Below are 27,685 nucleotides of genomic sequence, written 5' to 3'. Positions count from 1 at the left end.
ATAGACCTAGGGGAAAAAGAATTCCTGCAGCAGAAGCTGATCAAGGCAGCTGCAAAGGAGTGGTGCTTAACAAGCCAAACCCCAGGGCCTTCCTAAAGAAAGTAAGGTGGGAGAGGATGTCAAGGAGAAGATGAAAACAGGGGCTTCAACATGGATCCCAATGGGGGGCAGAGATGTGAGTGAGGGAGAGGAAGAAAAAGAACAAAGTACGAAAAGAGACAGAAGAGAGAAGGTGGCCACTGACAATGTTCAGGGCAGGGTGGTAGAAGAGTAACCAAGCTTTCGAATGTGTGTGCATGGGTGCTCCTTACATAAACCATGGGGAACCCCAGAAAGACTCTAAGGGCTAAGGCAGCATCATAATTTAAAAAATATGTTTTGGGAGTCCACTATATCTCAGATACTATGAGGTGAAGGAGCTCCAAGGAGCGTAAGTCATTCAGGCAGGACGTGAGCGGGAGTTAGTGGTTTCGAATGGTAGGAAATCACCTTCCTGGCAGAGGGAGTGGCCTGTTTAAAAGCAAGCGGATCTGACATCTGTAGTCCTTCCACTGTGGCTTCTTATTGTTCCCATGTGATAGGGAGGAGAAGCTAAGCTCAAGAGAGGCTAACTGATTAGCTTCAAGTCACACACCTAATTATTGACAGAGCCGAGAGTAAACCCAAAACCTCCTGATTCCCAGTATGGCATTTTTTCCTCCTATATCACAACTAATGTATAATGGATATAAACCAGAGAAAATAATACAGAAATGTTAAGAAAAAGTGTAAAGCAAAATACTCGAGTGAATTCTTGATGAAATCTATATAACAAAAATGGAGAACTCTTCTGCTGTGACCTGAAGACAGGAAGTTTGCCATAACTAAGCCTCACCCAGTTCCCATAGAAAGGAGGGAAATCCACACCCCCACCCACTCCCAGCCCCCGCCCTGCTCTAATTCTATTCTCCATTGGTAGTGAGCAGTGAGGAATTTTTTCTCCCTGTGTGACTTCAGAGAGATGAATCATGGCTCCTTGAAAAGCTGAAACAGGAAAGTTGGCTTAGGTATAACAAAACAGCAACAGACCAAGTCCCCTGAACTCTGGGCACTGCTTCCACTAACAAGACTTATCTACAAAATACTGTATTGTGTAAACAAATCTTCTGAAACATAGCATCTGGAGCTTTGAAGATGTAGACACAACTGATTTGATCATGGACACTTGTCTCCAGAGAAAAGTAATTATTTAGCCCATACGAGCAAGCCTGTTGTCATAAACTGTCAGCTGTAAACATTTTTAAAAACTGCTTTGTCAAAGATTTGTATAAATGGCTTAAACGTGAAATCAGGAAGACCAAGAATGCAAAAACGGTATTCTGCTAACAAATGGAATTTGCTGCCCTTTGCAATTCTACAGCTGATCCCACTGCAGATTTCATTCTTTATGGTAGAATATGGAAATTTTGACATCAGAAACATATAAAACTTATAAATCTGGTATTCACATTTCTTAAAAGGAATGATCAATCACAACATGTTGTTTCTGTAAGTCAAAGGTCTTATCAGCAGGGCACTTGCTGTTTTTAAGAGTGTGTTAATACCAGTGCAAGCTCTCTAACCTGTTTCTAATTGGATCCTTTTCACTCCTCTAAACAATAAAGCTAAAATATCTTTTTCTATAAGCTACAACAACATTTGAAATTTTTAAGATGCTTACTCATACCTCTTAGTAAATCTATTGGTAATCAGAGTTTCCTCATCTCCAATTGTAAGGTCATTTTGAAGAAAATTTTATAATGATTTGCCCATGTGTCTTAGAGAAAATCAGTTTGCCCTTTTGATCCTGTGGAAAAGGCTCTATGGAAGGTGAGAAGCCCTTGGCTTACATCTCCTATAAAATGCTGTCCTGGTATCAGTTGAATCTCCAGTCTCATGCTCCACGTAGAGAAGTGATAAGTTTTTTGCAGCTGGTTTAACTTCAGATATATCTAACACTAGAAAAAGAAATCCACGATCAGAAGGCTTCACTGTATTCACGCTACAAAAAATAAGAATTATACCAGGAGGCCAGGAGAAAAAGAAATCACCAACAAGCAAGCCACCAAAGAGGAACTGCTAGCCTAAAAAGGTGCGTTTTACCCAATGGTTCGTGGGGAGGGAAACGAGAAATTCAAGACAGACTATGAAGCATGGCATTTAGTTTCTAGAGGCTGTTAGAAAACACTGTCTAGGATTCAATCTTTTATTTATTTATTTTTAAATAAAGTAAAAAACTCTAAGTGGTTCCACGACACTCATGCATTAAAGTAAAGCAACTGTTGATGAAAATGTTATAGAACCTAATATAGGTGGTGGTTGCACAACATTGTAAATGTACTAACTGCCACTGAAGTGTACACTTTAAAATGGTTAATTTGATGTTATGTGAATTTCACCTCAATAAAAAATATGAAGTAAAGCAACTGTATTCTACTTAAGATGAATGAGAAACTTTTGCCATTTCCTTTTGATTGCTTTGACAAAGATAATATTTAGCACTTCAGAAAGGTGCTATCAAAAAAATCCTTAGATGAATTCCCGGGATTAATTCAGCAGATACAAAGTTAACCAAGGAGCAGTTAAACAATGCTTATTTTTCCTACCCTATTTTTTCCACCCCACTTAAAAGCTCTAAGCAGTCCTCACTACATTTTAATAGCTTCTCCAACTCTTTCCATCCTATACAGCCCTCCTACCCAACTTCTCTCCTCAATACTTACTGAACTCCTACATGCCCTCGAGCATTTAAACAGGTGCTAGGATTGCCAAGACGAGTAATACATCTTACCTTTCCTCAAGTTCACAGTCTGCATTCAAATTTCAAAAACTCCCCAAACTACTTCCATACCAACTGTAGTTGTAGACGCGTCCAAATCTTTAATGATCCCACTTGACCTGGACTGCAGCAGCCTTTCCTAAGCTCAATTATTCATGTTCTGTTTATGCTCTCTTCTTTTCCTTTTTCCTTCAGACCAAAAGGAGATGTTAAAAATTCTAAACAAAACTGGCACCTTTGATTGCCAGATGCTATAAAAATAGAGCTATCCTGATTCACATGAAACTTTAAAACAGGCAATGTAAGGCTGTGAAACTGGGGCTGGTTCTAGGAATCACTTATGCATCTAAATTTAAGATCATTTCAAAGATTCCCTTTCTCTTTGTCCTACCCTCTACTCTCACTTAGCCACCAGTGCCTCCCGCCACCCTTTCCACAAGACCAGGGCTCTCCAAGTTCACTGCCTCTGACCACATGTCAGTCCTTTCTTTGAAAACAGCTTTGTTTCTATCATGCTTCCCTTATTCGTATCCTCTCACGACTGAATTCTTTTTCCTTCGCCTTTCATTTTTGTTTTCACTGTAGCCACAATGGTATCACTGGGAAAACATACTAGCTTTCAACTCGAAAGGAAGAGGCCCCAGCAGGCCCCGATCTCATACGCGCCTGTGATGGGCTGGAATAGTGACAACTCAGAAAGTGACGGAGGCAAAGCGAAACACGGGGAAAAACGGTAAGCAAAGCCACGCTGGCTTCTGCAGAGAGGAAAAACGTAATGTTTGCCAAATGGAAAAAGGATCAACTTAGAAAGGAAAGAAAAATCATTTTCAAAGAGTCCTCCAAAACAGAGAAAAAAAGAAATAACTCAAAGCAATCTCGAACTGATAATATACGGCCTAATTTTGACACAGATTTCGTTCTGAGGTCATTCAAAATGTGAAACAGAAGCTATAATGTTTAAATTAAATACCTCATTTGTGGATGGAAGTGGCTACAATACAGGTTGTCACCCAGCCAATGTGTCAGTGGCACAGCTGGTAATTTCACTATGCAGCTGGGAAAAGCAGTTTGTCAGTCATAAGAAACCAGATATGTGGGAGGATTTTCACATAAAATCACTTTTCACAGTGGACTCTGACCATCATCAGACTTGCTAAGTGCACGTACAATACAGAGCTGGTTCTTCTGTATCTTTATGAAGGTTGCTAAATTTACAGTGCATGTACGGAGAGGAAACACATGCTGGAAAAAAGTCATACTGGCATTATTTTAATGCTTCACGGAGAACTGGCTGACAGAGGAGCAGGGACTGAATAAACTTCAACCAATGGCTTCCAAGTACGATTTCATTAATCTTGGAAAACATGAAGCAGTAGACTATTGTGGTCTAATTGTTTCTTACCTGATTTGGCTTGAAAAATCTTATTCTCACCTAACTGCATTTATAGATAGACATCTTGGGTCAGCTGACCTTTTCTTTGTCTAGCTAAGTTTCCTTTAACATGTTGTAAAGGTTTTTGATCATCAAAAAATATAATACCAGATGAAGGTCATTATACAAAGAAAATCAAACCAACAGCAATTAAGGGGAAAAACAAAGTTCCTGTAAGGGTTCTGGCACATCAACAAGAAGTTAATTGACTCTCCTTAATGTTTCCAACACATGTCAATCAATAGGCCAATAAAAATTTTATATACTGTGCTAACAGTGGTAATCCCAGTGCCACCCAGTTTGTGGCTCACCACAGAAAATACCTAATTAGAAAAAAAAAATCATAGTATCCCACTTATGGACAATAACCCACTATCCATGTCATCAACTTGCTACCGCTATGAACTTAGACATTTCACAGCTCGAACTGGGTATGGAACGTGGAAAAAAATCACTAAGTAAAATAACGGCTTTCTTTCATACAAAGCATGAGTGTACATGTAATAAATACATCTAAATTTGTCATGGTGAATTAAACCCGCTTCAGCTTCAGGCAAAGAGGCAGAGTATTAGGCTGAAACGGTCCATTTCTTTCTAATTTGTTATAAATGTAGAATCTGAAATTTATTTTTTACTTGATTAAAAATTAAATTAGGTTTCATTTTTGTACGCAGAGCTTTCTCCTTGAGTATTTCATTTAGCAACAGCCAGGTTGGAATGCAGCCAGTAATCCAACACTGCAGACTCAGGAAAACCTTCTGGCTTTTCAGCCTCTTAATAAAGCCTGAGAAGAGTACAGTTTAGGGAGTGGGTGTCTTTGTTTTTGTGATGACTCATATCATCCAGTATTCATTCATTTATTTTTAAGTCACTCCACAAATATGTGGAAGGCGCTTTTCTAGGAAGGGACCATGGGAAACACAAAAATACATGGCCTTTACCCTTAAGAACTTTACAGTTCTACCCTCCCCCCCCCAACATAAGCAGTCCTCTTACTTTAGTTTAATGATCAGCAACCTCATGAATTCAACTTCCTCTTCTTTTCCTTGAAACAAACTAATTTTGCCTCAGGAATATATTTTCAAAACAGAACGAGATCAGCCTGCTCACTCAAAGCCTGACTCAAAGACCTCTACTCTTAGGAGAAATTAAAGAAGACACAATAGTGAAGAAATCTTTGGGTTTTGAGATGCAAAACTACAAGGAGTATTTTAAATTCATATTACTGTGGGATCAATGTGTACATTACACTAGGTGAAAAAGATCATAGAATGGATTATAAAGTGCCAAGATCAATGGGACTATTTAGATATGGTTTTATGGAACGAACTGTTCTATGTCTCCTGCAGCTATCACTAGATCTATTAGATAGAAAATCAACAAAGATATAGAAGAACTCAACATCATCATCCACCAACAGGATCTAAACGACAATTATAGAACACTCCATACAACAACAGCAGAATACACATTCTTTTCAAGTGCCCATGGAATATTCACTAAGAGAGTATCCTGGATCATAAAACAATCTTCAACATATGTAAAAACAGAGTATGTTCCCTGACCATAATGGAATCAAACTAGAAAGCAATAACAGAAAGAGAATAGGAAAAAAATTTTCAAATACTTGGAAATTAAACAAAGCACTCTAAATAATCCATGGGTCAAAGAGGAAGTCTCAAAGGACATAAAAAATACTTAGAACCAAATGAAAATACAACATATCTACATTTGTGAGATGAAGCTAAAGCAGTGCTGAAAGAGAAATTTATAGCACTAAATGCTTACATTAGAAAAGAAGAAAGGTCTTAAATTAATAATCTAAGCCTCTAAGAAACTAGAAAAAGAAGAGCAAAATGAACTCAAAGTAACCAAAATAAAGGAAATAATAAAGATAAGAGCACAGAAAATAAATGAAACAAAAAGCTGCTTCTTTGAAAAGGTCAATGAAAATTAAGTCTCTAGCAAGACAAATATAAAAAGAGAGAATACAGAACTTGCCAATACCAGGAATGAAACAGAGGCTATAACTACAGATCCTAAAGCTATAAAAAAGGACAATAAGGGAACACTAAAAAAACTCTATGCACACAAATTTGACAATTTAGATGAAATGGAACAATTCCTTGAGAACCACAAACTACTAAAATTCACCCAATATGAGAGAGATAATCTGAATAATCCTATGACTATTAAAGAAATGTAATCCATAACTTCTGAAAAAAAAGTCTCCAGGACCAGACGGATTCGCTGGAGAATTTAACCAAACATTCAAAGGAGAATTAACATCAATTCTAAACAATCTCTTCCAGAAAACAAAGAGGGTCAAACACTTCCCAATCATTTTATAAGGCCAGTATTACCTCAATACCAAAACCAGACAAAGACAGTCCAAAACAGAAAGCTCAAGACCAATATCCCTCATGAATATCATCACAAAAATTCCATGAGCAAACCAAAGCCATCTATATATAAAAAGAATTATACACCATGATCCAGTGGGATTTATTCTAGGAATGCAAGCCTGTTTCAATATTTGAAAATCAATCAATGTAACATACTATATCAATAGGCTACAGAAAAATCACGATTGTATCAATTGATGCAAAAAAAAGCATGTGACAATTCATTTTATCACTAATGACACTGATTTTTTCATTAATATCATTAATGAAAAAACTCTCAGCAAATTAGGAATAGAGGTTGTGATGGTTAATTTCATCTATCAGCTTGACTGGGCCATGGGTGCCCAGACATTTGGTCAAACATTATTCTGGGTATGTCTGTGAGGGTGTTTTTGGGCGAGAGTAACATTTGAATTGGTAGACTGAGTAAAGCAGATTGCCCTCCCTAATGCAGACAGTCCTCATCCAGGCAACTGAAGACCTGAATAGAACAAAAAGGCTGAGTAAAATCCTATTCTGTTGGTTCTGGTTCAGTTTTTCTGGAGAACCCTGACTAATACAGAGGGAAACTTTCTCAACTTGACAAAGAGCATCTATAAAAAAAACCAACAGTTGGCACCATACTTAGTGGTAAAAGAATGAATGCTTTTCCCCTAAAGTTGGGAACAAGACAAAGATGTTTGCTCTCACCACTCTTATTCAACATAATACTAGAAAAGTTCTAGCCAGGCAAGAAAAGGAAAAACAATGATATACTGGTTGGAAAGGAAGAAATAAAACTTTCCCTATTTGCAGAAGGGCCAGACCCTGGTGGTCTAGTGGTTAAGATTCGGCGCTCTTACCACTGCGGCCTGGGTTTGTTTCCCAGTCAGGGAACCATACCACCCGTCTGTCTGTCGGTGGTCATACTATAGTGGCTGCGGGTTGCTGTGATGCTGAAAGCTATGCCACTGGTATTTCGAAATACCACCAGGGTCACCCACTGTGGAGTGGTTTCAGCAGAGCTTCCAGACTAAGACAGACTAGGAAGGAACTGGAAACCCATTTCTGAAAAAACTGGCCATGAAAACCCTATGAATAGCAGTGGAGCATTGTCTGATACAGTGCCAGAAGTTGAGAGGATGGCATAAAAAGACTAGGCAGGGTTCTGCTCGGCTGTACACAGGGTTGTTAGGAGTCGGAATCAACTCGATGGCACTAATAACAATTTGCAGGAGGCACAGCTGTCTAGAAAATCCCAGGAAATCTATTTAAAAAATTCTTATATTTAATAAATGAGTTCAGCAAGATCACAGGATATGAGATAAAAAACAAAGATCAAGTGTATGTCTATGTTAGTAACAAACATGTAGAGACCAAAATTAAAAACACAATACCATGTATAATTTACAGTCATTCCAAAAAAGTGAAAGAACAAGATGGTAATTTTAAAAAACATGTACATGATCTATATGCTGAAAATTATAAGACGTTGATGAAAGAAATAAAAGATCTAAATAAATGGAGAGACATACCATGTCTATGAATTGGAAGACTCAATATAGTAAAGATATCAATTTCCCCCAAATTGGTCTATACATATAATGCAATTCCTATCAAAATCCCAGCAAAATTTTGTGGCACATATAGACAAACTTATTCTAAAATTTATATGGAAAGGCAAAGGAACTAGAATAGCTAAAACAATTTTGAAAAAGAAGAACAAAGCAGGAGAAATCACTCTACCTGAAGTTAAGACTTACTATATATAGCTATAGCAATCACAATAGTGTGGTATTGGCAGGGGGACAGACACGGAAATCAATGGAAGAGAGATTCCAGGAATAGATAAACACGAATACACCCAACTGATTTTATTTTGAAAATTTCCAACTGATTTTTGACAAAGGGGCAAAAGCAATTCAATGGAGGAAGGAAAGTTTTTTAAAACAAATTGTGCAGATCATCCATAGGCAAAATGAGCCTTCATCTAAACCTCATACCTTATATAAAAATTGATTCAAAATGATTCATGGATTTAAACGTAAACTATAAAACTTGTAGAAGAAAAGATGAGGAAATCTTTGGGATCTAGGGCCAGATGAAGACTTCTTAGATGTGACAACAAAAGTACTAACCATAAAAGAAAAAAACTGATAAATTAGACTTCATCAAAAGTAAAAACTTTTGCTCTGTGAAAGATCCTTGTAGGAAAATGAAAAGACAAGCTATGTGCTGGGAGAAAATATCTGTAAACCACATATTGGACAAAAGTCATATCTAGAATATACAAAAGAACTCTCAAAATCCAAAAGTAAAACAAACAATTCAATTAGAGAATGGGCAAAAGGAATGAACAGACATTTCAACGAAGAGCTATTAGTGACAAGCACACGAAAAGATGTTCAACATCATTAGCAACTAGGGAAATACAAATTAAAACCACAATGGCATATCACTACACTTCTAAGAAAGAGTGATAATACCAAATGCTAGACGGAATGCAGAGAAACTGGATCTCTCACACATTGCTGAGAGATGTAAAATGGTATAGCCACTATGGAAAATAGTTTGGCAGTTTCTTATAAAACTAAACTTGAACTTTCTATCGGACCCAGCAATCTCATTTGGGCATTTACCAGAGAAATGAAAACTTCATCTATATGAAAACCTATACATGAATGTTCATAGCAGCTTTATTCATAGCAGCAAAAAACTAAAAACAATTCAAATGTCCTTCAATGTGCAAATGGTTAAACAAACTGTGATAGATCTGTACAATGGAATCCTACTCAGCAATAAAAAGGAATTATTGATACATGCACAAAACTGAATGGATCTCAAGGGTATTATGCTTTGCAAAAAAAAGTCAGTCTCAGAAGGTTCCATACTGTATGATTCTATTTATAGAACACTCTTGAAATGACAAACTGTAGATGTGGAAAACAGATTAGTGGCTGCCAGAGGACAGGGAAGGGGTAGCACAAGGGAGTTCCTTTGCACATGCAACAGTTATGTATCTTGATTTTGGTGGTAGTTACACAAATAAATACATGGGTAAACAGCATAGAACTATACATATACACACACACAAATACACAAGAATGAATATAAAAAATGGTGAAAACTGAATAAGGTCTGCAGTCTAGTGAACAGTATTGTACTAATATAAATTTTCTGGTTTTGACATTGCACTATAGTTATATAAGATGTTACCATTAGGGGAAGCTGGGTGAAGGGGACATGGACCTCTATGTATTACTTCTGCAACTTCTTGGGATCTATAATTATTTAAAAAATGCAAAAAAAAAAAAGGTGTACAAAAATGCTTTTTAAAAGAATCTCAAGTAGCAGAACAAGCTGTAGGCTGCAGAGATAGAAGAACCATTTCTGATTTAAATAGGTTATTTCCAATGGCATTACTTTATTTCACGGCTATCTGTTGTTTCTTTACTCCATTTTTCTTGAAGCTAACTAATTATAAGCTTCTTGAGGACATAGGCTATATTTTATTCATCCCTTTCAGTGCCTGCTGCAATACAGATATTTAAAAAAATACTAGTTAAGTTTTTAATTGAGCAAGTTAGCTAATTCTGGCAAAATCTGATACATTTCTGAAGAGAACTAGAGTTATGCTACACTGACTAGCTCTGAGATCTTGGTTACTTACACCTCTCTGGACCTTGAGCTCCTCATCGACAGGATGGAGGTAAAGAGGACTATGTCAGAGGATTGTTAGGAGAATTAAATGAGTTAATATATATAAAGTACTTAGAATAGTGCCTGACACATAGGAATAGTTCAATAAATGTGATTTTTCTACAAGATTTTAAAAATATAACTTTTAGGTGGATCCATTCACATGAATCAAAATGATAATCAATAAAATGTTTAAGGGATCATTTCCTTTAACTTCTACTGGATGTTAATGAAAAGCAGCCTGTTTGTGGGGATTATAGCAAAAAAGGCCCAATATGCCTTCTTAACAGTATCTATAGTATTTAGCCTTGTAAAAATGACTTCCTTTTTTTTTTTTTTAAAGATTTTATTTATTCAGTTTTTTTCCCCCCAAAGCCCCAGTAGACAGTTGTATGTCATAGGTTCACATCCTTCTAGTTGCTGTACGTGGGACCCGGCCTCGTGTTGGAGGGAGAAGTGGTGCCTCAGGGCGCTCCCGGGATCCGAACCCGGGTCGCCAGCATCAGAGCGCACGCACTTAACCGCCAAGCCACAGAGCCGGCCCTAAAAATGACTTCCTGACTACTGCACTGAGTTCCTAAGTTTCAGACCCCGTTAATTTCTAATAACAATAAAACACCAATTAATAAAGGTACAGTCTAAAGATTTCAACTTTATGTACATTATACGACTCTCTTACTCAACTGACTTATTAATCTTTCACTGTTCTTAAAATGACCTTTTTCTCTGACTCTTATCCATCTTTGCTTAAATGTCATCTCCACTCTGAAGCCTTACCCAACTCCCCAGAGAGGGTGTACCCCACTATAATCACCCTGCAAGACCGCTGTGCACTGGTGTGCTTACTTTTACACCTCTTGCACACAGTATAAATCCTGCAGAGTAGGGTCCTCGACACATATTTGTGAATGAACGAACCACTGATTTCCTCTTCTAACACTCCCATAGCAATTTTCACTTGTCACCATTAAGGCACTTGGCATACTGTGTTATAACTACTTTCCTATTTGTCTTCTCCACTAGAGTGTAAACTCTTTGAAGGCAGGGCCCATCTCTCACTCACATTTGCACTCTGGGTAACTAGTGCAGTGATTGGAACATTCATCAAGGATATGTAGTGAGAGGCTACCATGTGCCAGGCACTGTTCCATAAGTACAGTGAACAAGGCAGTCACAGTTTCTTCTGGAATGATAAATTTTTTATTGGGATTAGTACGATGAAGAAAACAAAGCAGGGCAACGTGACAGAGAGATGAGGACATGAGCTGAAGGAAGCACTAGTAGTCAGCGTAGGCCTTATAAGGAGGTAACATTTGAGCTCAGAGAACAAAAATGAGCTTGTCATGTTTAGTCCAGGGGTGAAGAGTCACAGGTACGGGGAGCAGAAAGTACAAAGGCTCTGAGATATTAATCAGCTGGGTTTGTTAAAAAGAAAAAGCAGGTGTGGCTGGCACAGGTAAACCAGGGGAAGAGAGGAGGAGAAGTAGTCAAAGAAACAGGTCTGGGCTGGAGCGTGCAGGCTACACTGAGAAGTTTGGACTTTATTCTAACAGCACAGAAAGCCATTGGAGGATTTTAAGCGTGAACTAACAACATCTAATTTACATCTTAAAAAAATCACATTGGTTGTTAAGTGGTGAAGAAATTGAAGGGGGTCATGAACTTCCTTCCACAAGCAGACAGGTCAGGAGACTGTGCAATAGGGGGGTTGGCTGGCATGGTGGCAGTGAAGATGGACATAAATGGACAGATTGGGTGATAGATCTTGAAGACACGGTTGTCAGGACTTGCTGTTGAACGTGGGAAGTAGGGTGTGGGAGAGAGGAATCAAAGATGTCTCCTGGGGATTTGACTTGAGCCAATTTACGAAAATGGGGAAAAAGTAGGAAATATCTACTATTTTGGACCAAGAACGTTTTCAGAGGCCTAAGAGACATCCAAGTAGAAAAGCAGCACATAGCAGGCACCTGACACATACTTTTAAAAGCTACCACTCTGAGGATGATAGACTCACCTAGGCATCAGACATACAACACAGCATTCCAAATTTTACTAACTCTATTTACTGCTTCCAAGGTTACAAACAGAAAATAATAAGTGATTGAAATGACCAGAGATCTCAGCTCATTTGATGAAATACGTCATTTTTGGCTGCTGCTGCTGCTCCCTGACCCAGAGTTTTAATACAAAGGTGCTGCATTTTATGTCAGAAATTTTAGACAAATGCTGTCAACTCAGTTGAAGTATTTGCTTCACTTCTCTAGGCCTTATAAACACTGGAGGGGCTAAGTGTCAAGAGAGGGCAGAGCAATGACTCACCAAATCACTTTTACTCAAAGATAGTTAAATGCCATATATAAGGCTACTGGCAGTCAAATGTTTTGATGCTTTTGGCAATGAGACACATTTTAATCCACTTTATCTTTTTTTAAATTCATATTTATTGAGATATAATATACATACAGCAAAATTTACCCGTGTTAGTATACAGGTCTGAGTTTTGACAAACACATACAATCAACTAACCACCATCATCACAATCAAGATACAGAACAGTTGTTCACCCAAAAAAGTTCCTTCAAGTCCTTCTGTAGTCAATCCCTCCCCTACCCCCAGATGCTGGCAACCACTGATCTGTTTTTAGTCCCATTATCTTTTTAAACTCAAGAACAGTCTTATGAACTTATGACTTACTCACAGATGCCTGACAAAGCCATATTTCTTGAAAAAGCCACATATCATGTGTGAATATTAGAAACCACTTAAAAAGTATTTAATGACCTTGTAAAAGACAAAACCATTCTTTCCAATTATTGTTAAAGATAGATTCAGGTCTCCAAAACAGAGTTTATAATTCTTCTCTAAGATAATAAGTGGCTTGGATGAAATAAGCATGAATTTTAACATATACTCAATAAACAGATTTATACAATTTCTCCTCAAAATAACCTGAGGTTATAGATTACTATCTCATCCAAAAAGTCAATTAAGACATAAAGTCATATCCTGACAATGGCTTTACATATGATTTTCTATAAAAGGAAACTGGTAAATATGAACTTGTTTAATTTTCCAAGTCAATCTCACTTATAGAATTCTGTAATAATACTTCTTTAATAGTACTATTCCCCCTTATTTTTATTATCCACTTTGAGTTTTAAAAATATTTTATTTTGACAAATATAGATGACATTTAATTTTGAAATATATCCTATCATTATTATTATTCAATTAGATCAATGTTTGTTAAATTTGTTATGAAAGCAGGTACTTAATTTGAGCTGCTAGGATATATTTTCATTTTACACTATTATGTAGAGGGAACGATATTTAACGTAATTTTTTAAAAAAGTAATGTATTAATTAATTCTTTTTTTTTTTTTTTTTAAAGATTTTATTTATTCAGTTTTTTCCCCCCAAAGCCCCAGTAGATAGTTGTATGTCATAGGTTCACATCCTTCTAGTTGCTGTACGTGGGACTCGGCCTCGTGTTGGAGGGAGAAGTGGTGCCTCGGGGCGCTCCCGGGATCCGAACCCGGGTCGCCAGCATCAGAGTGTGTGCACTTAACCACTAAGCCACAGAGCCGGCCCTGTATTAATTAATTCTTAATTGGTCTGAATGAATGAACACATCTTCCATGGTTTGAGTCAGAAATGGTGGCACACAGTTCAGTGGTTAAGGCCTTGGGTTTTGGAATCAGAAAGACCTGGATTCTAGTCCTAGCTCCATCATTGATTGGTTGTGCAAACTCTGGGCAAGTAACTTCATGTCTCAGAGCCTCAGTTTTCTTATCCATTACATGTGAATAACAGTACTGCCTATCTCACACAGCATGAATGAAAACACTTAGGACCAGGTCTGCACATGTAAGTGTTCAATAAATGGTAGCTATTATATACCAGACGGAATTTCCATTTAAAAAACATTAAAATGTTCTATTTTTCAGCACTCACTCTAGAACAATAAGGAAAGTGTCTTTGTTTATATGTTATAGACAATAAAGTGAGGTCCGGAGACAGCTGAATGGAGCAGCAGACTTACTAGCTCAGGTGCACATGGTTACATCGAGGCAGAAAGGTACTTGGCTGTCCAGACAACTCCAGTAATTTAAGGTATGATACCGCCATCCTTTCTAAGAGTGGGTTTTTCTCTCACTTTTTTAAAGAAGTAAAGAAGGAACAGTGCTCGGTGATAAAAGTCATAAGAAAGCCGAGGACGAATACAGGGGAGATCTGCACATTGTCGTTTTTTCAGTGCAGTAAAAAAGGTCTCTTAACTATTAACTTCTTTCTCTGTGAAAGGGGATTTCATTAAGTGGGAATTCACTGTGTGAAGCCAACCATACCAGAGCAGCTGATGGATAATGTTCAGGTTTGAAATAATTTTTTTAACTAACTCAGTTGAAAATGGAAATAAGTAGTTCACATTTCTCCCTTTTTTTCCTCTTATTCCTTTAGAAACATCGTAATAGTTTTTTTCCTTCCACTTTTTACAAGCAAATTTATAGCACTCATAAAATTTTAGACTAAGTTAGAAGGAAACTGAGAGGACACCTAGACCAATCCTTTCATTTTAAGGTAAAGAATGAGGCCCAGAAGGGAAATGACTAAAATAAAATAAAAGCCAAAATGGGCCTGGGACCAAGTGTCCCAACGCCCCATGGGTTCCTCTTTCCCCTACACAGGGACCCAATACGTAGGCCAGGCAGTCACCAGAGCTCCGCATGTCCACGGCAGACGTCATCCATCACCTTATTACTTCTTTCTGAGCCTTAACACCCAAGAGTCCTAAAGTCACCGCACTTAAGCTAGCTGTTGCCAGCGACAGTGGCCATGCCTCTAGTGGTTTAGTAAATATAAACCCACCATTTCCAGCTTAAAATGTGAAGACCTTTGTTCTCCCTTCCATTTTGTCTCTTGAGTTTTAGAAATAAATAAATTAAAACCTTTGAGGGCAATAATGATCTTTTAGGGAAACATCTGAATTCTGGTGAAACTACACTAAAATGTGGTTGTAGACCATGAGATAAACTTATTTTGTGAAAAATTTAAAAATAAATACAAGCAAAATTAATCTGTGGTGATAGAAATCAGAAAGTGGTTGCTTGGGGCCACAGGATGACGGGGAAGGGGCAGGAGAAAACTTTCTGGGGTAACAGAAATGTTCTGTATCTTGATAGGGATGTGGCCAAACTATACACTTGAGGTCTGTGCATTTCACTGTTTGTAAATTGTATCTTTTAAAAACAATCTAAACTATTCGTAGAAAATTCAGTTTAAAATCCTCATCCAAAGGAGGGTCTTGAACTGCAATCCAGCTGATGAAAGACAATGACCAAAATGATAGAAATCTTTCAAAATCATTGTAGCTAAATGCTTTTCTGTTCAACTATTCATGAGAATAACATCCACTGTGCCAGAACTTGTGTACCTGGAAAGAGTTTCCTTTCAGGCTATGTTGATTAATGGATTCGGCCTTAAATAGGAATGAAAGTGTTATTTAAGAACTGTGTACACTACTGTGATAATATATCCACTGCTCTGCATTGTCTACTGAAGTGCGATTAGAATTTAATAATAGAACTTCATCCTAAAGTCCACAGAGAACTTAAGACCTTTATAGATAAGGAAGGTAAGGTTGAACACAGTGCACTAATTAAGTTTTCATATTTCTATTTTCTGTATTACTTTCCTATAAAAATTGGAGTGTGTATAACATTCTGCCCACTGCACACCATATTTGGTAACAGAGTCTTGACAAAAACAAGAAATTGGCTCTTCTCTGGCTGGCAAGCACAAGATGTTGGCTCATGAACCACAGGTGGATAGGAGCACAAATTGGCTAAAGATACCTCTCTGTCAGCGCTTATCACCAGGAGACAAGGAGGGGAAAAGGGCAAACAGAGTTCAAATTATAGGTAGAAAAGGAAAACAAATTTCTCACTTCTTTCAGCAAACTATATTCAAATGATAAATTTTAGCATAGGTTAGTTAGTAAAAGGTCTATTATAGTATCTGGCATACTGATAAATGGTGGCTGTTTAAGAAAACAGTATGTCCTGTTACTACTAAAGGATCTACAGGAGAGAGACTTTTCCTCTCCATGGTGATGGCCATACATACCAAATCTGGCTTCACTCGGTGAGTCAGGGGAAAGGAGAGCCACATGGAGTACAAGGTGGTGAGCACCGTGGAAAGCCAGGACTGCTGGACCTCACGGCTCCTGGGAATGCGGTGAATATAGTATTCGGGAAACTAGAAGGAAACAGTAAAAATTCACATCAATCTGGCCACAGATATCAAACTTAAACACAGTAACAGTTAGCATTTGTACAAATAGAAAATACTTTCTTGATTATTTTTAATTTTCGTTCTACTTTTAAATTAAATTATAAAGCCTTTTTTCATGCTTTATACAACACACATCATTGGGTTATGACAGAAAAATCCCTAAATATGATTCTAAAATGTTAAAGTTAGTTTTGAGAATAGATTGGGGGAAATTTTCTATAAAATATGTTTTAGGCAAGGGCTTAACATGCTGATATACAAAGAGTTCTTACAAATCAATATATAAGACAAATAACCTAGTAACAAGATAGGCAAAGGAGATGGACAGACAATTCCACACAAAAGAAACACAAACAGCTAATAAACATATGAAAAGACAGTTAACAATTAAACACAAAAGAAAGCAATGAGTTGAGGGTGTAGGAAAATAAGATATTTAAATTCCCTGGGCAAATATATTGTTACAACTTTTGGGGAGGATAATCTGGAAATATTTACCAGAAGTTTAATTGTGTCTACTTTTGATCCAGCATTTCTGCTTCCAAAATATATCCCACAGATTTACCCACATTCTATGCACTGTATCATTGTTTGTATTTGTGGAAACTGGAAACAGCTCAAATACCATCCAATAGGGAATGGAGAAGTCCAGACAATAAACTATATGGAGATATACTAACAAATGACATAGATTTATATGAACGCATATGGAAGATGTGCCAAGATAAGTTGTTAAAGTGAATATGCAAGTTACAAGACAGCATGTTTAATATGATCCAATGTGTATTAACAAGTCACATACAAGTGTCTATCTGCATAGACATATGTATACATATTAGTATCTGCATGGAGAATATCTGAAACTATTTGCCACAGATTGTAAAGGTGGGAGATATTATAGAATATTTTCATTTTCCAGGTCATATATATCTATGTTTGAAATTTGCAACAAGCATGTATTATTACTTTCATAATCAGAGAAGCCAATGTTTCCTCCTTGAACCAAAGTTCCGGGTGTATTTGTTATCTTTTGCTGCATAACAAATTACCCCAAAAACTGAGCAGCTTAGAACAACAAATATTTTTTGTTTTTTACAGTTTCTGAGGGTCGGGAATCCAGGAGTGCCTTAGCTGGGTTATTCTGGTGTGGGGGATTACAATTGGCTACCCCCAAGTGTGTCTCTTTGGCATAAGGAATATTGTGGGTTGGTTACTTTTAAAAACTGCAGACATGAGAGAAGCTCTGAAAAGTAGAAGTTACCCTTTGTAAGAGACATTTACATTTGTAAGGCAAATCTCCATTTGTAAAGGTATCTCCCTCTCTGTACCACGAAGAAGAGGGGGTGACTTTATCTCTAGAAACTCTTATCAATATGGAACGCAAGGACTTAAATCTGCATAGTAACCTTACTCTTGTTTACTGTGATTTTCTGTTAATCTCCCACAGCTGACTCCCCTCAACCCCAACATCCTCCTTTGTCTTTACCTGAAGATGCTATTTAAAATAAAAACCTCCAACTATTTTGGCGAGTTACCCAGTTTTTCCTGGGTCTCTCCCATGTATACATGTTATAAAGCTTTGTTTGATTCTCTCCTGTTATTCTGTCTCATGTCAATTTAATTCATAGCCCAGCCAGGAGGACCCAGAGAGAGTAGACGATACGTCTTTCTCCCCTACACTGGCTTGGGATTTCTCATGCAATTGAAGTCAAGTTGTTGGCTGGAGCTGCAGTCATCTGAAGGCTTGACTGTGGTTGGAGGATCCACTTCCAAGGTGGCTCACTCACATGGCTGGCAATTTAGCGCTGGTTTTTGGCAGAAGGCCTTCTTTGCCACACAGACCTTTCCAAAGGGCTACTTGAGTGTTATTACATAGCAGCAAGCTTCCCAAAAGCAAGTGATCTAAGAGAGGGCAAAGCAGAAACTGCAAAGTCTTTTATGACCTAACCTCAGAAGTCACCCTTTGTCATTTCTACAAAATCCTACTGGTTACATAGGTCAACTCTATTTGATATGGAAGAGACTATACAAGGGCTTGAATACCAGGAGGTGAGAATCACTGGAGGTTTCTTGGACCCTGGCTACCACATAGGTTAAGTCAGAGAGTAAAGAACTAAGTATTTAATACATTTCCCTCCCCTTCTCTCCTTTGACCCTGAAGCACAATATGCTCCTTGAGAAAAGAACAGAAAAGCCTTTTCCTAAACTAGTGGAAGACACAAGACTACGGGTCCTAAGTTTTTTGCACTTAGGTAAAGGCGTGAAATTGTGTCTGGAGGCTTCTGTTATGCTCCAGGAGGGCATGAGTGTACTTCTTGCATACTCAGCGCAAAATAAAAATGGATTCCACCTGTGACCACTCTGTTTCACATATGATCGTAAAGGATATTTCTTTCTTCCATGTTACATCAGTGGAGAAGGAGAGGTCTGGGTTCAATATTTTATTCACTATTTTTATTTATTAGCCATTTATTAAATCAGTGTTGCTTTTCCTTCCAAAGGATTAGGTACTAAATGTTGAACTAGAAAATAATACTGAATAGTTCCCAAACTAGAGACCATACAGGAAGCAGTAACCAAGCGGGGGCAAACTTTAGAGGAATCCTGTTTGAAGTTTGTGCTTACCTAATTTGTGGAGATTTTTAATTGAAAAACATGTAATAGTCAAATTAGTACTATAGAGCTAAAATCCCTTATCAGAAAACTTTTGGGTCAGAAGTGTTTTGAACAGGTAATATGGTGCATATATCACATATCTTCCTTTGAAGTTTGGGGAAGTAACCAAATATATTAATATTCCTGCAGCAAAACATAGATATTCACACTAAGTGGGATAAATGAAGACTATAAGCTTCATGTCAATTCAAGTCAGGTTTTGCTGTGAAATAAAACTTGTTACAAACTTGGAATTTTTCTTTTTCAGTTTTCAGAGCTTTCTGGGATTTCAGATAAGGAATTATGAACCTGTACTACAAAATACATTTGAATCCAATAAGACGTCATTGTTATTATTATGGTAAAAATAACCCAGTAGGGTCTTATTATTATTAAAGTTTTTTGGAGGTTACTTTCAAATTTTGAGATTTGATCTCAATATCTGTAATATTTTCTTCAAAAAACCATGGGTGTTTATCATGTCCTTTGAATCTTTTAGTTGTGAGCATATAACTTTGGAAAGAAGCAATGAACAGTATTTCTGTATACTTTAGTGTCCTGAGGGGCTGCAAGGGTGATCAGTTCGACTGGCTTTAGAAGCCCAGCTCCTCTCTGATTCCACCTTAGCTCCAGAGGCTCTGGTTAACGCCTACGCAAGAGTACCCGGGTCTGGAGACAGCTTTCTTAGACTCAGACATAGAAGAAGAGTGTACATGTCAGCCCAGGTAGCAGCCTGAAGAAGCAAAGAAAATGGGCTTACAAAGTTTCCAGTCTATTCTCAGAAGAACGGAAACTATCAGCAGCATGTTTTAGGGTGGGAACAGAGGGACCTCCAAGACGGAAACTAGAAAAACAGGCCTGAGGGTGAGAAAACAGGGGCAGTGACTAAAGAGTGATGACCTCTGTTTTGACTTCTGGATGCACCATGCAAGGAGCCCAACCTCAGCCTCCAGACCCAATGCTAGGCTGGGGAGGGGAGTCTCAGTCCTGGTTGTGAGCTGGAGCTAACTCCCTGTGACCAGTGACTACATGCCTACAGTGACCAGTCACCCAGTTTGCCGAGGACAGCCCCAGTTTATACCTGCAGTCCTAACATAATTATTAATAGTGTCCTCTTCTGTTCTCAGAAGCGTCCCAATTTAAATGATAAAACATGGTTACCGGTAGGATGCGGCAATAAGTAGGTTCTTCCGGGGGCTGGCCCCGTGGCTTAGCGGTTAAGTGCGCGCGCTCCGCTGCTGGCGGCCCGGGGTTCGGATCCCGGGCGCGCACCAACGCACCGCTTCTCCGGCCATGCTGAGGCCGCGTCCCACATACAGCAACTAGAAGGATGTGCAGCTGTGACATACAACTATCTACTGGGGCTTTGGGGGAAAAATAAATAAAATTATAAAAAAAAAAAAAAATAAAATAAGTAGGTTCTTCCAAGTCACAGGGGAGGAAATTTATTCAGACAGCCCAAGGCAATTCTGCATTACCATCAAGGATGAGAGTTCAAGTGGTAGCTGGGAAGAAAGCCAAACTGAAAGTTCCACCAGTGAGATAAACAGGAAAACAGCAAGGTGGTGACCAGCTTGGGGAAGGGGGGTGGGTAAGGATCAGAAATGAGCTAGGCAAAGGGTCAGAACCATGACACTGACTGGCAGAGGCCAGCTGGCTTACAGCTCTAAACTAAAGAGGCCTCCACCTCCAAATTCCATCCAGATCCTCCAGATATTATTATTTTTTGATAGTAAGTTCAGGTAACTGGAAATCCTACCAAAAAGAGATTTCTCTCTAAATCCAAGTCTCAACTCACCCATCCTCTGATCATTACAACAGGTCAGTTCTCCTCAGAGGCACCTTTCCCGACCAACCTTTCTAAAATAATCCCCTCCTCTCCCACATGGACACAGTCTTCCCTCCCCCACCACCAAGCTTGCTTTTATGTTTTAAAATTACTCTACTTACTCCACTGGCATATTAGATATTTATTTATTTACTGTCTGTCTCCTCCATTAGAATATAACTTACCTGAGGAGGCCAGGAACTATAATCACTGCAATCTCAGTGCTTGTTAAGAGTACTTGGTTCACAGGTGGTGTTCAACAAATATTACTGAATGAATGACTGATTCAACATGTTATTGCAAATGAATATAAATTAATTCAATCTTCCTGCCACCTAGCTGAGATGTATTTAGACGGAGAATATAGAAAGGACACAGAGGAGGCCATTTCAGAGTGCATACTTAGGGCCTTATTTGTAAGGGCCACTCAATAAATGGGTTGAACTGACTGGAATTCCTGGGGCTAGAGGGAAAAAACCTGAGCAAAGCAGGGGATTGGGAGTTTACAAAGAGCCAGAGCCAGGAGGCACCAGCCCTAAGTACTTGGGGGAACAGAAGGGAGATGAGAAGGAACCAAAGACAAATGCCCCTTCCCCTCACAATGTGTCCTAGGAACACAGCCTAGACTTCTCTCTGTGTAACTGTTCCTTCACTAGGGCCTGAAGGAACTTCTCAGCCCATGTGGGTCCTCTCCCCAGCAAACAGGTCCATGAGAGAGGAGTGTCCTGACGCTTTGAGGTGTGAGCACAAAGGGCAAGGGAGCCTGCTAGGTTAGAGCAAATGGAGCATCCCATTCTGCACCTAAAACTGCTTAAAAATTCTGTGCCCACTGCTCCTGTATTACACCTGCTATGCAGGTGTGCAGTCAAGTGGATGGGAACCTGGGGCCATCTTGATAGGGACAGGGCTCTCAGATTAGCTATGCCTGACACACAGAAGTTGGTACGGGAGTATTTGATGTCCTGTGTCACCTAAAGGAAACACTGAGAGCCAGGCCACGGCAAAATCCTAAGATAGTTTTTATTACTTTACAGTTTTAGAAAATAATCAAATATATAAAGAAGTCCATGAGGAAAAATTATCAATGGAAGGCTTGTATTTTGGTCTTAACAAATGTTCCTTTGAAGACAAAAGAATGGGGACAGAGTAACAGAGAGCTACAATTCAGGCGTGGCTATGAACTTTGGCCAGGCATTCCCAGGGGTTGTGGCATTTGGAGAAATCCAAACGAAGGCATCTTTATAGACATGTTGTTTCCGTTAGCCTGTAACTTTGCCTCAAATGAGCTCTCCCTGACCCTCTTTCGTGTCTTACTAATGGGATGCAGGATACAAAGGAGGCTTCATCTATTATTTTACCCGCCCCCCATACTCAGACCTGACACTTGGTTCAGGAGTGGCCACATGACCCAAGCAGAGTCAGTCTTGTCCTGGATTCTTATAGAGAACCAGGGAAAGTTCTTTCTTTGAGGGACATTGTGTGCTGCTAAACTGGCTCTCAATCCATTCTACTGCGGCCGAGAAATGCATACTTGTTCTAGTGTTCCTATGGACTGGGCTTTTCTATAAATGATTCAAAACTGAACTATCATACTCACCACCAACATGCTATTCCTGCACTCCCAAGCCAGAAATAGACAAATGAACAGTAGAATCTATCATAAATAGATTTCCTGTATAGATATGAAGATCATGAAAATCTATGTTGAGGTTGGCAGGGACCGGGTGAGGGGGGACTGCCCCTATGTTTCTTTCTTCCAAAACCTCTACACACATTCCATATCTAGCCACCTATTTCCAACATCCCTGCTACTCCCATGGTCCTATCACCCTCTCCCACCATGACTACTGCAATAGCCTCTTAACTCTTATCTGTTTCTCCTCTTGTTCCCCTACACTTTATTCTCTACAGAATCTCCAGAGCAATCTTTTTTAATGTACAGCAGATCTTTCCTTTCATTCTGCTTAAAATCCCCCAAAGGCTTACCACTGGTCTTGGGATAAAATCCAAATTTCTTACAATTGCCTCCAAGGTCCCATGTTACCTGGTACGTGAATGTGTCAAACTCATTCCTTCCTGAGGGCCTTTTGCATTCATTCTGAGCAGTCTGCTGTGAGCCCCAGACTGTCTCATAGTTAGATCCTTCCTACAAATCAGGTCTCCCTTGAACATTATCTCCTCAGAAAGGATTCAGTTCTCCCCGCCTGCCCCTCCCCTAAATACACAGTAGCTCTCCACCACACTGTCTTATTTTAGCATCTTCATAGCAATTACTGGTACCTCAAATTAACTCGTTCATTCATGTGTTTGATTGTTGCCTGCCTCTCTCCTCAGAATGCGAGGTCCATGAGAAGAAATGATTTCCTCTTGCTCACTGCTGTAATCCCGGTGCAAAGAATGGTGTTTCACACATCACAGGCGCTCAGTCAACACTTGCTGAACAGATAAATGACTGCCATTACCCTTTCTAAAAGTCCAGCCTGCGATCTATATTGGAGAAGACACTGACTCTTTACCTCATAACATCTCGGGATTGTAAGAGTTCAACTACTCGAACTTCCTTACTTCGCAGATGAGAAATCTGAACTTTCCCAAGGTGACAGAGCCAGCAAAGTGGCAGAGCCAGAACCTGAACCCAGGTCTTTCATGTGTCCTGAAATATGCTGCTGACTCACCCTTCTATAGGCCCTTCTTGGATCTCTGTGCCTCACTGCTCAGGAGCCCACCTTCCCCAATACGCAATGAGCTAAACTAGCTTCCTATGGAGCTGTGCTCCCTGCCTCCTATAACTTCTCTGTATAGCCAACTACCCATCCTGACCCATTTCCTTTTCCTTCTCAGTTCTTCATTGCCTACCCCATATAGTCATGTGCCGCATAATGATGTTTCGGTCAACAACTGACCACACATATGACGGTGGTCCCATAAAATTAGTATCATATAGTCTAGGTGTGTGACATTGCAATTATGATCCAGCCTCTTTCACACAATTGCCAGTAATATAAAAGACAAAGAAGTGACAGTCTCTTTTTCCCTTTTCTTCTTTTCACCATATAGAATAAGACAACTATTAGTGAAACATCCTTTCTATCTATCTATCTAAGCTTCCAAATTAAGACAGGGCAGAGGCCATGTCCTATAGCACTGTGTATGCCCATAGAGGCTCCCAGTGTTCCCCATACATACTTGACTGATGCATAACTAAATGTATAGTAGCAAGATAGACACGAAAGGGGGAATGCTTAAAAGCAAAAAAATTGAGTGGAGAAATGGATTTTTTGTCAGGCTTCTAGTTTGTCTGACATTATATGAAACACTGAGTTAAATGCTAATAGTATATGACAACTTGTAACTTTCAAAGTATCTTCAAGAATTACATCACTGCTAAAAACCACAAACATATCTGGCTTTAGGTTTGTGACAAACTAAACAGAAGTTTATAGTGATTTAGATGGAAATAATTCCACCAAGGAATCCAGATGGCATCATAAACCACAACAGAGCAGATCGAGTGGTCTATGAAGTCATTCTTTGCGGTTACCACACACTGAAATGTACAATACGTTTATTATTTAATGAATGCCACACTATTGCAGAATCTTGGACACAAGACAAAACTAAAATGGTAAAATTTCATTCAACCAAAAATGGTTTCAGCTTTCTTTCATAACTGTTTTTTTAATAATGCAAAGTATAATATATATTAAAAGAAAAGTATGTTGGATGATTCAACCAATCATTCTGAAATCAAGATGACCATAATTTACCATAAAAAATGTTTTTACATGCATGTCTTCAAGTACTTGGTAGCTTCTCATTTCATGGTGCCTGATGAAAAAGTGCCACAAAGTGAAGAAGCTATGGGTTCCAGACTGAGTCCTGCTAATAACCAGCTCTGTCACCTTGGGTCAGTCAACTTCTCTGGACTCTCACTGTGAAACAAGGAGGCCTGGCGAGATCAGAGATCCTCAACTAGCCACTGCGATTCTGCAACTGGCTCTCACGTCTGACTTGTCAGAGACAAGCGAGGCTGCTGCTTCAGGCTCACCCCACGCTTTCAGCTACTTCTCACTTTACCTTGAGAAGCCCTTCCTTGCTTGGAGGTTCCAGGCTTCAGGGAAATAAAAAAGTCATTTGTTCTTGAAACAATTATGGGACTCTGGCCCAAAAAATTTCTAAAGCCCTTTATAATGATTATTAGTAGTCCTCTTCTCAGTCTTTTATTGCCCCCTTCTTTTGCCAACAATAACCCAATTTTCCTGTGGGTAACTCACTCCTCTCACATTCTCAGCCAGATGGTTTGAGTGGATTTCAGCCCATTGCCCTCACCCCCAACATCTAGCTCTAAGAGTAGGCCTGGAGTGGCTTAAGCAACGTAGAATAACCCTCACCCCTGGCCACAACAACTGGCTGAAAGATGGGAATATAACCCCACTGGAGGCCATGAGGCAGGAGATGTTTGCTGGAGCTTCTGGAAAAAAGAAGCCTCATCTCTCTTTTATATGCTGTAAGAGAACTTCTTCCCTAGATAGTCTTGTGCAAAGATATGAAGCCAGGAGGTGCTTCTGGTATTTGCTACCCCGAGGGGAGAGCTTGGAGCTGCTACAGGCAGCACTGTGGGGAGCCCAATGGAGCTGACACTACAGAAGACAGAGCAGAGAGACACTGACTATTGTTGCTCATAACCCTGGGCAGCTGGACCAAGTCTTGCCAGAAACAAGACAATTTCTCCCGTTTCGTAAGTTAACAAACTCCCTTCATTGTTCAAGCCAGTTTTGAGTTCAGTTTTATGTCACTTGCAATGGAAACACCCTTCCTTTTAGCTTTAAAGTGATATGAATTTAAGACTGATTTTCTTTTTTTAAAAAAGAAAACATAGCAGTATCATAGATGAAACAATTGTTTACAACACTGGATTTCAGAGCTGTACTCTTCATTATGAGCATGGATTCATTCATTCACTGAACACCCAAAGAGCACCCACAGGTGATAGGAATGGGGCTAGGAACACAAAGGTGACTAAGATATTCATAAGGAACTCACTATGGTCTGGCAGGGCAGCACAGGACAACTAATAATTGCAATCAAACAGATAAATACAATATGAGACATGATTATCAAACATAATGTCAGCATCAAGTAAGACCAAGTCAGGCTTTATGGAAGAGATACTTGATCTGACTTAGAAGGATATGAAATTTACCAGGTATAGCAGGGGGCTTCTTCCAGGCATGTTCAGAGCAGAGACCCATAAAAGAGCATAGAGTATTTGGGGAGTTCTATTTTGGCATGTAAGGTAGGGCCTTCAAAGTCATTCTAAGGAGTATGTACTCAAATCTAAAGACAAGGAGGAGCTACTGAAGGATGTTAAAAAAGGAGAGCAATGTGACCAGATCCGCGTTCAAGAAATACCACTCTGGCAGTTATGTAGAGAATGGACAGACGGGGTGGGGCTCAACCAGAGAAGGGAAATCACTGGGGAGATCACTGAAATACACCAGGAGAACGAGGCTGAAGGCCTAAAGGACACCTGTGGCACTAAGGTGAAGGAATGGAGAGGGCAAACGGTGGGGAGGAGGGATTTAAGGAGGCTGGAGAGTTTGGGGTGACTCTCGGCTTTTTAGCTGGCGTGAATGGTAAAAGCGGAAACAGGTGGAGAGCATATCATTATTCATTATAGTCCGGTTTTGAGCACAATTTTGTGAGTCAGTAAAGCATTCTCTAAGTACAAAATATGTCAATGTTAGAAAACACGTATGGGTGATTTTCAGGTTGAAATGGGGCAGACAAGTGTTTGTACCTGGAACTGGGGCAATGGGTTGACCTGGCAGGTGGGTAGACAGAGCAAGACAACCAGGAATCTAGGAAAAGGCAGTGTTCAGAAATGTAGATTCTAGGCAGGTGCTGGCAGGTCCGAGAGTGGCGTGGCCTGGAGCAGCAACCTTGCTTGTCTTTGACAAGTCAGACTTGGGAGCCAGTTGTGGGATCGTGTGGTTAGTTGAGGATCCCCTGATCTCAGCCAGGCCTCCTTGCTTCATAGTGACAGACAGGTCCAGAGGGGCTAATTCGCCCAAGGTGACAGGGCTGATTATCAGCAGGATCCAGTCTGGAACCCAGAGCTCCTTCACTCCTTTGTGGCACTTCTTCATCAGCTACCATGAACTGAGCATCTACCACATCCTTGAAGGACACGTGAACTTCCCTCTGCGCCCATTATTCCACTTTCGCTTCCTTCTCACGCTCAGCTCTTTGGTCAATCCTGACTAAAACTGGAAGTACAGCACCAATCGGCCTCACTACTTGAAGGGCTTGGAATTATGTTGTCCCTGGTGTAATTGTAACTACTAGGCTCCAAAATGATTTCCTGGAGCTTAATGGCTAAAAGGGACCAAAGAACCTCCATTTATGCAAAAGGAAGGACAAAAGGAAACAGGCCACATCCCGATTTTATGACAAAAAAAAAAGAGAAATTATTGTATGTTTGGGGTTATGTTCATACAAACATAAACTAAAAAAAAATTATGCTACCTACATAAATGTTTAAATTCAAACACTGGTTATTAGAATGTCTTTAATTTGCTTTAAAATGGAGAAACAAC

The 27,685-nt window shown here is 39.3% G+C and overlaps 1 protein-coding gene across 1 annotated transcript in view; it reads right to left on the bottom strand.

Annotated features, from left to right (window-relative positions):
• Positions 1-27,685, bottom strand: part of ALG14 (ALG14 UDP-N-acetylglucosaminyltransferase subunit) — an 83,925-nt gene that overhangs the window by 36,641 nt on the left and 19,599 nt on the right. The window contains exon 3 of the mRNA XM_004420810.3: positions 16,436-16,567. Within this exon, the coding sequence (XP_004420867.1) occupies positions 16,436-16,567 (132 nt within the window). The remainder of the gene's footprint in view (positions 1-16,435; positions 16,568-27,685) is intronic.

This window comes from Ceratotherium simum, chromosome 2 (assembly GCF_057802395.1).
Source record: "Ceratotherium simum simum isolate JZ-2026a chromosome 2, ASM5780239v1, whole genome shotgun sequence".
Taxonomy (NCBI): Eukaryota; Metazoa; Chordata; class Mammalia; order Perissodactyla; family Rhinocerotidae; genus Ceratotherium; species Ceratotherium simum.
The sequence above is the reverse complement of the archived record's forward strand: the minus strand, read 5'-3'. Positions and strand labels throughout refer to the sequence as shown.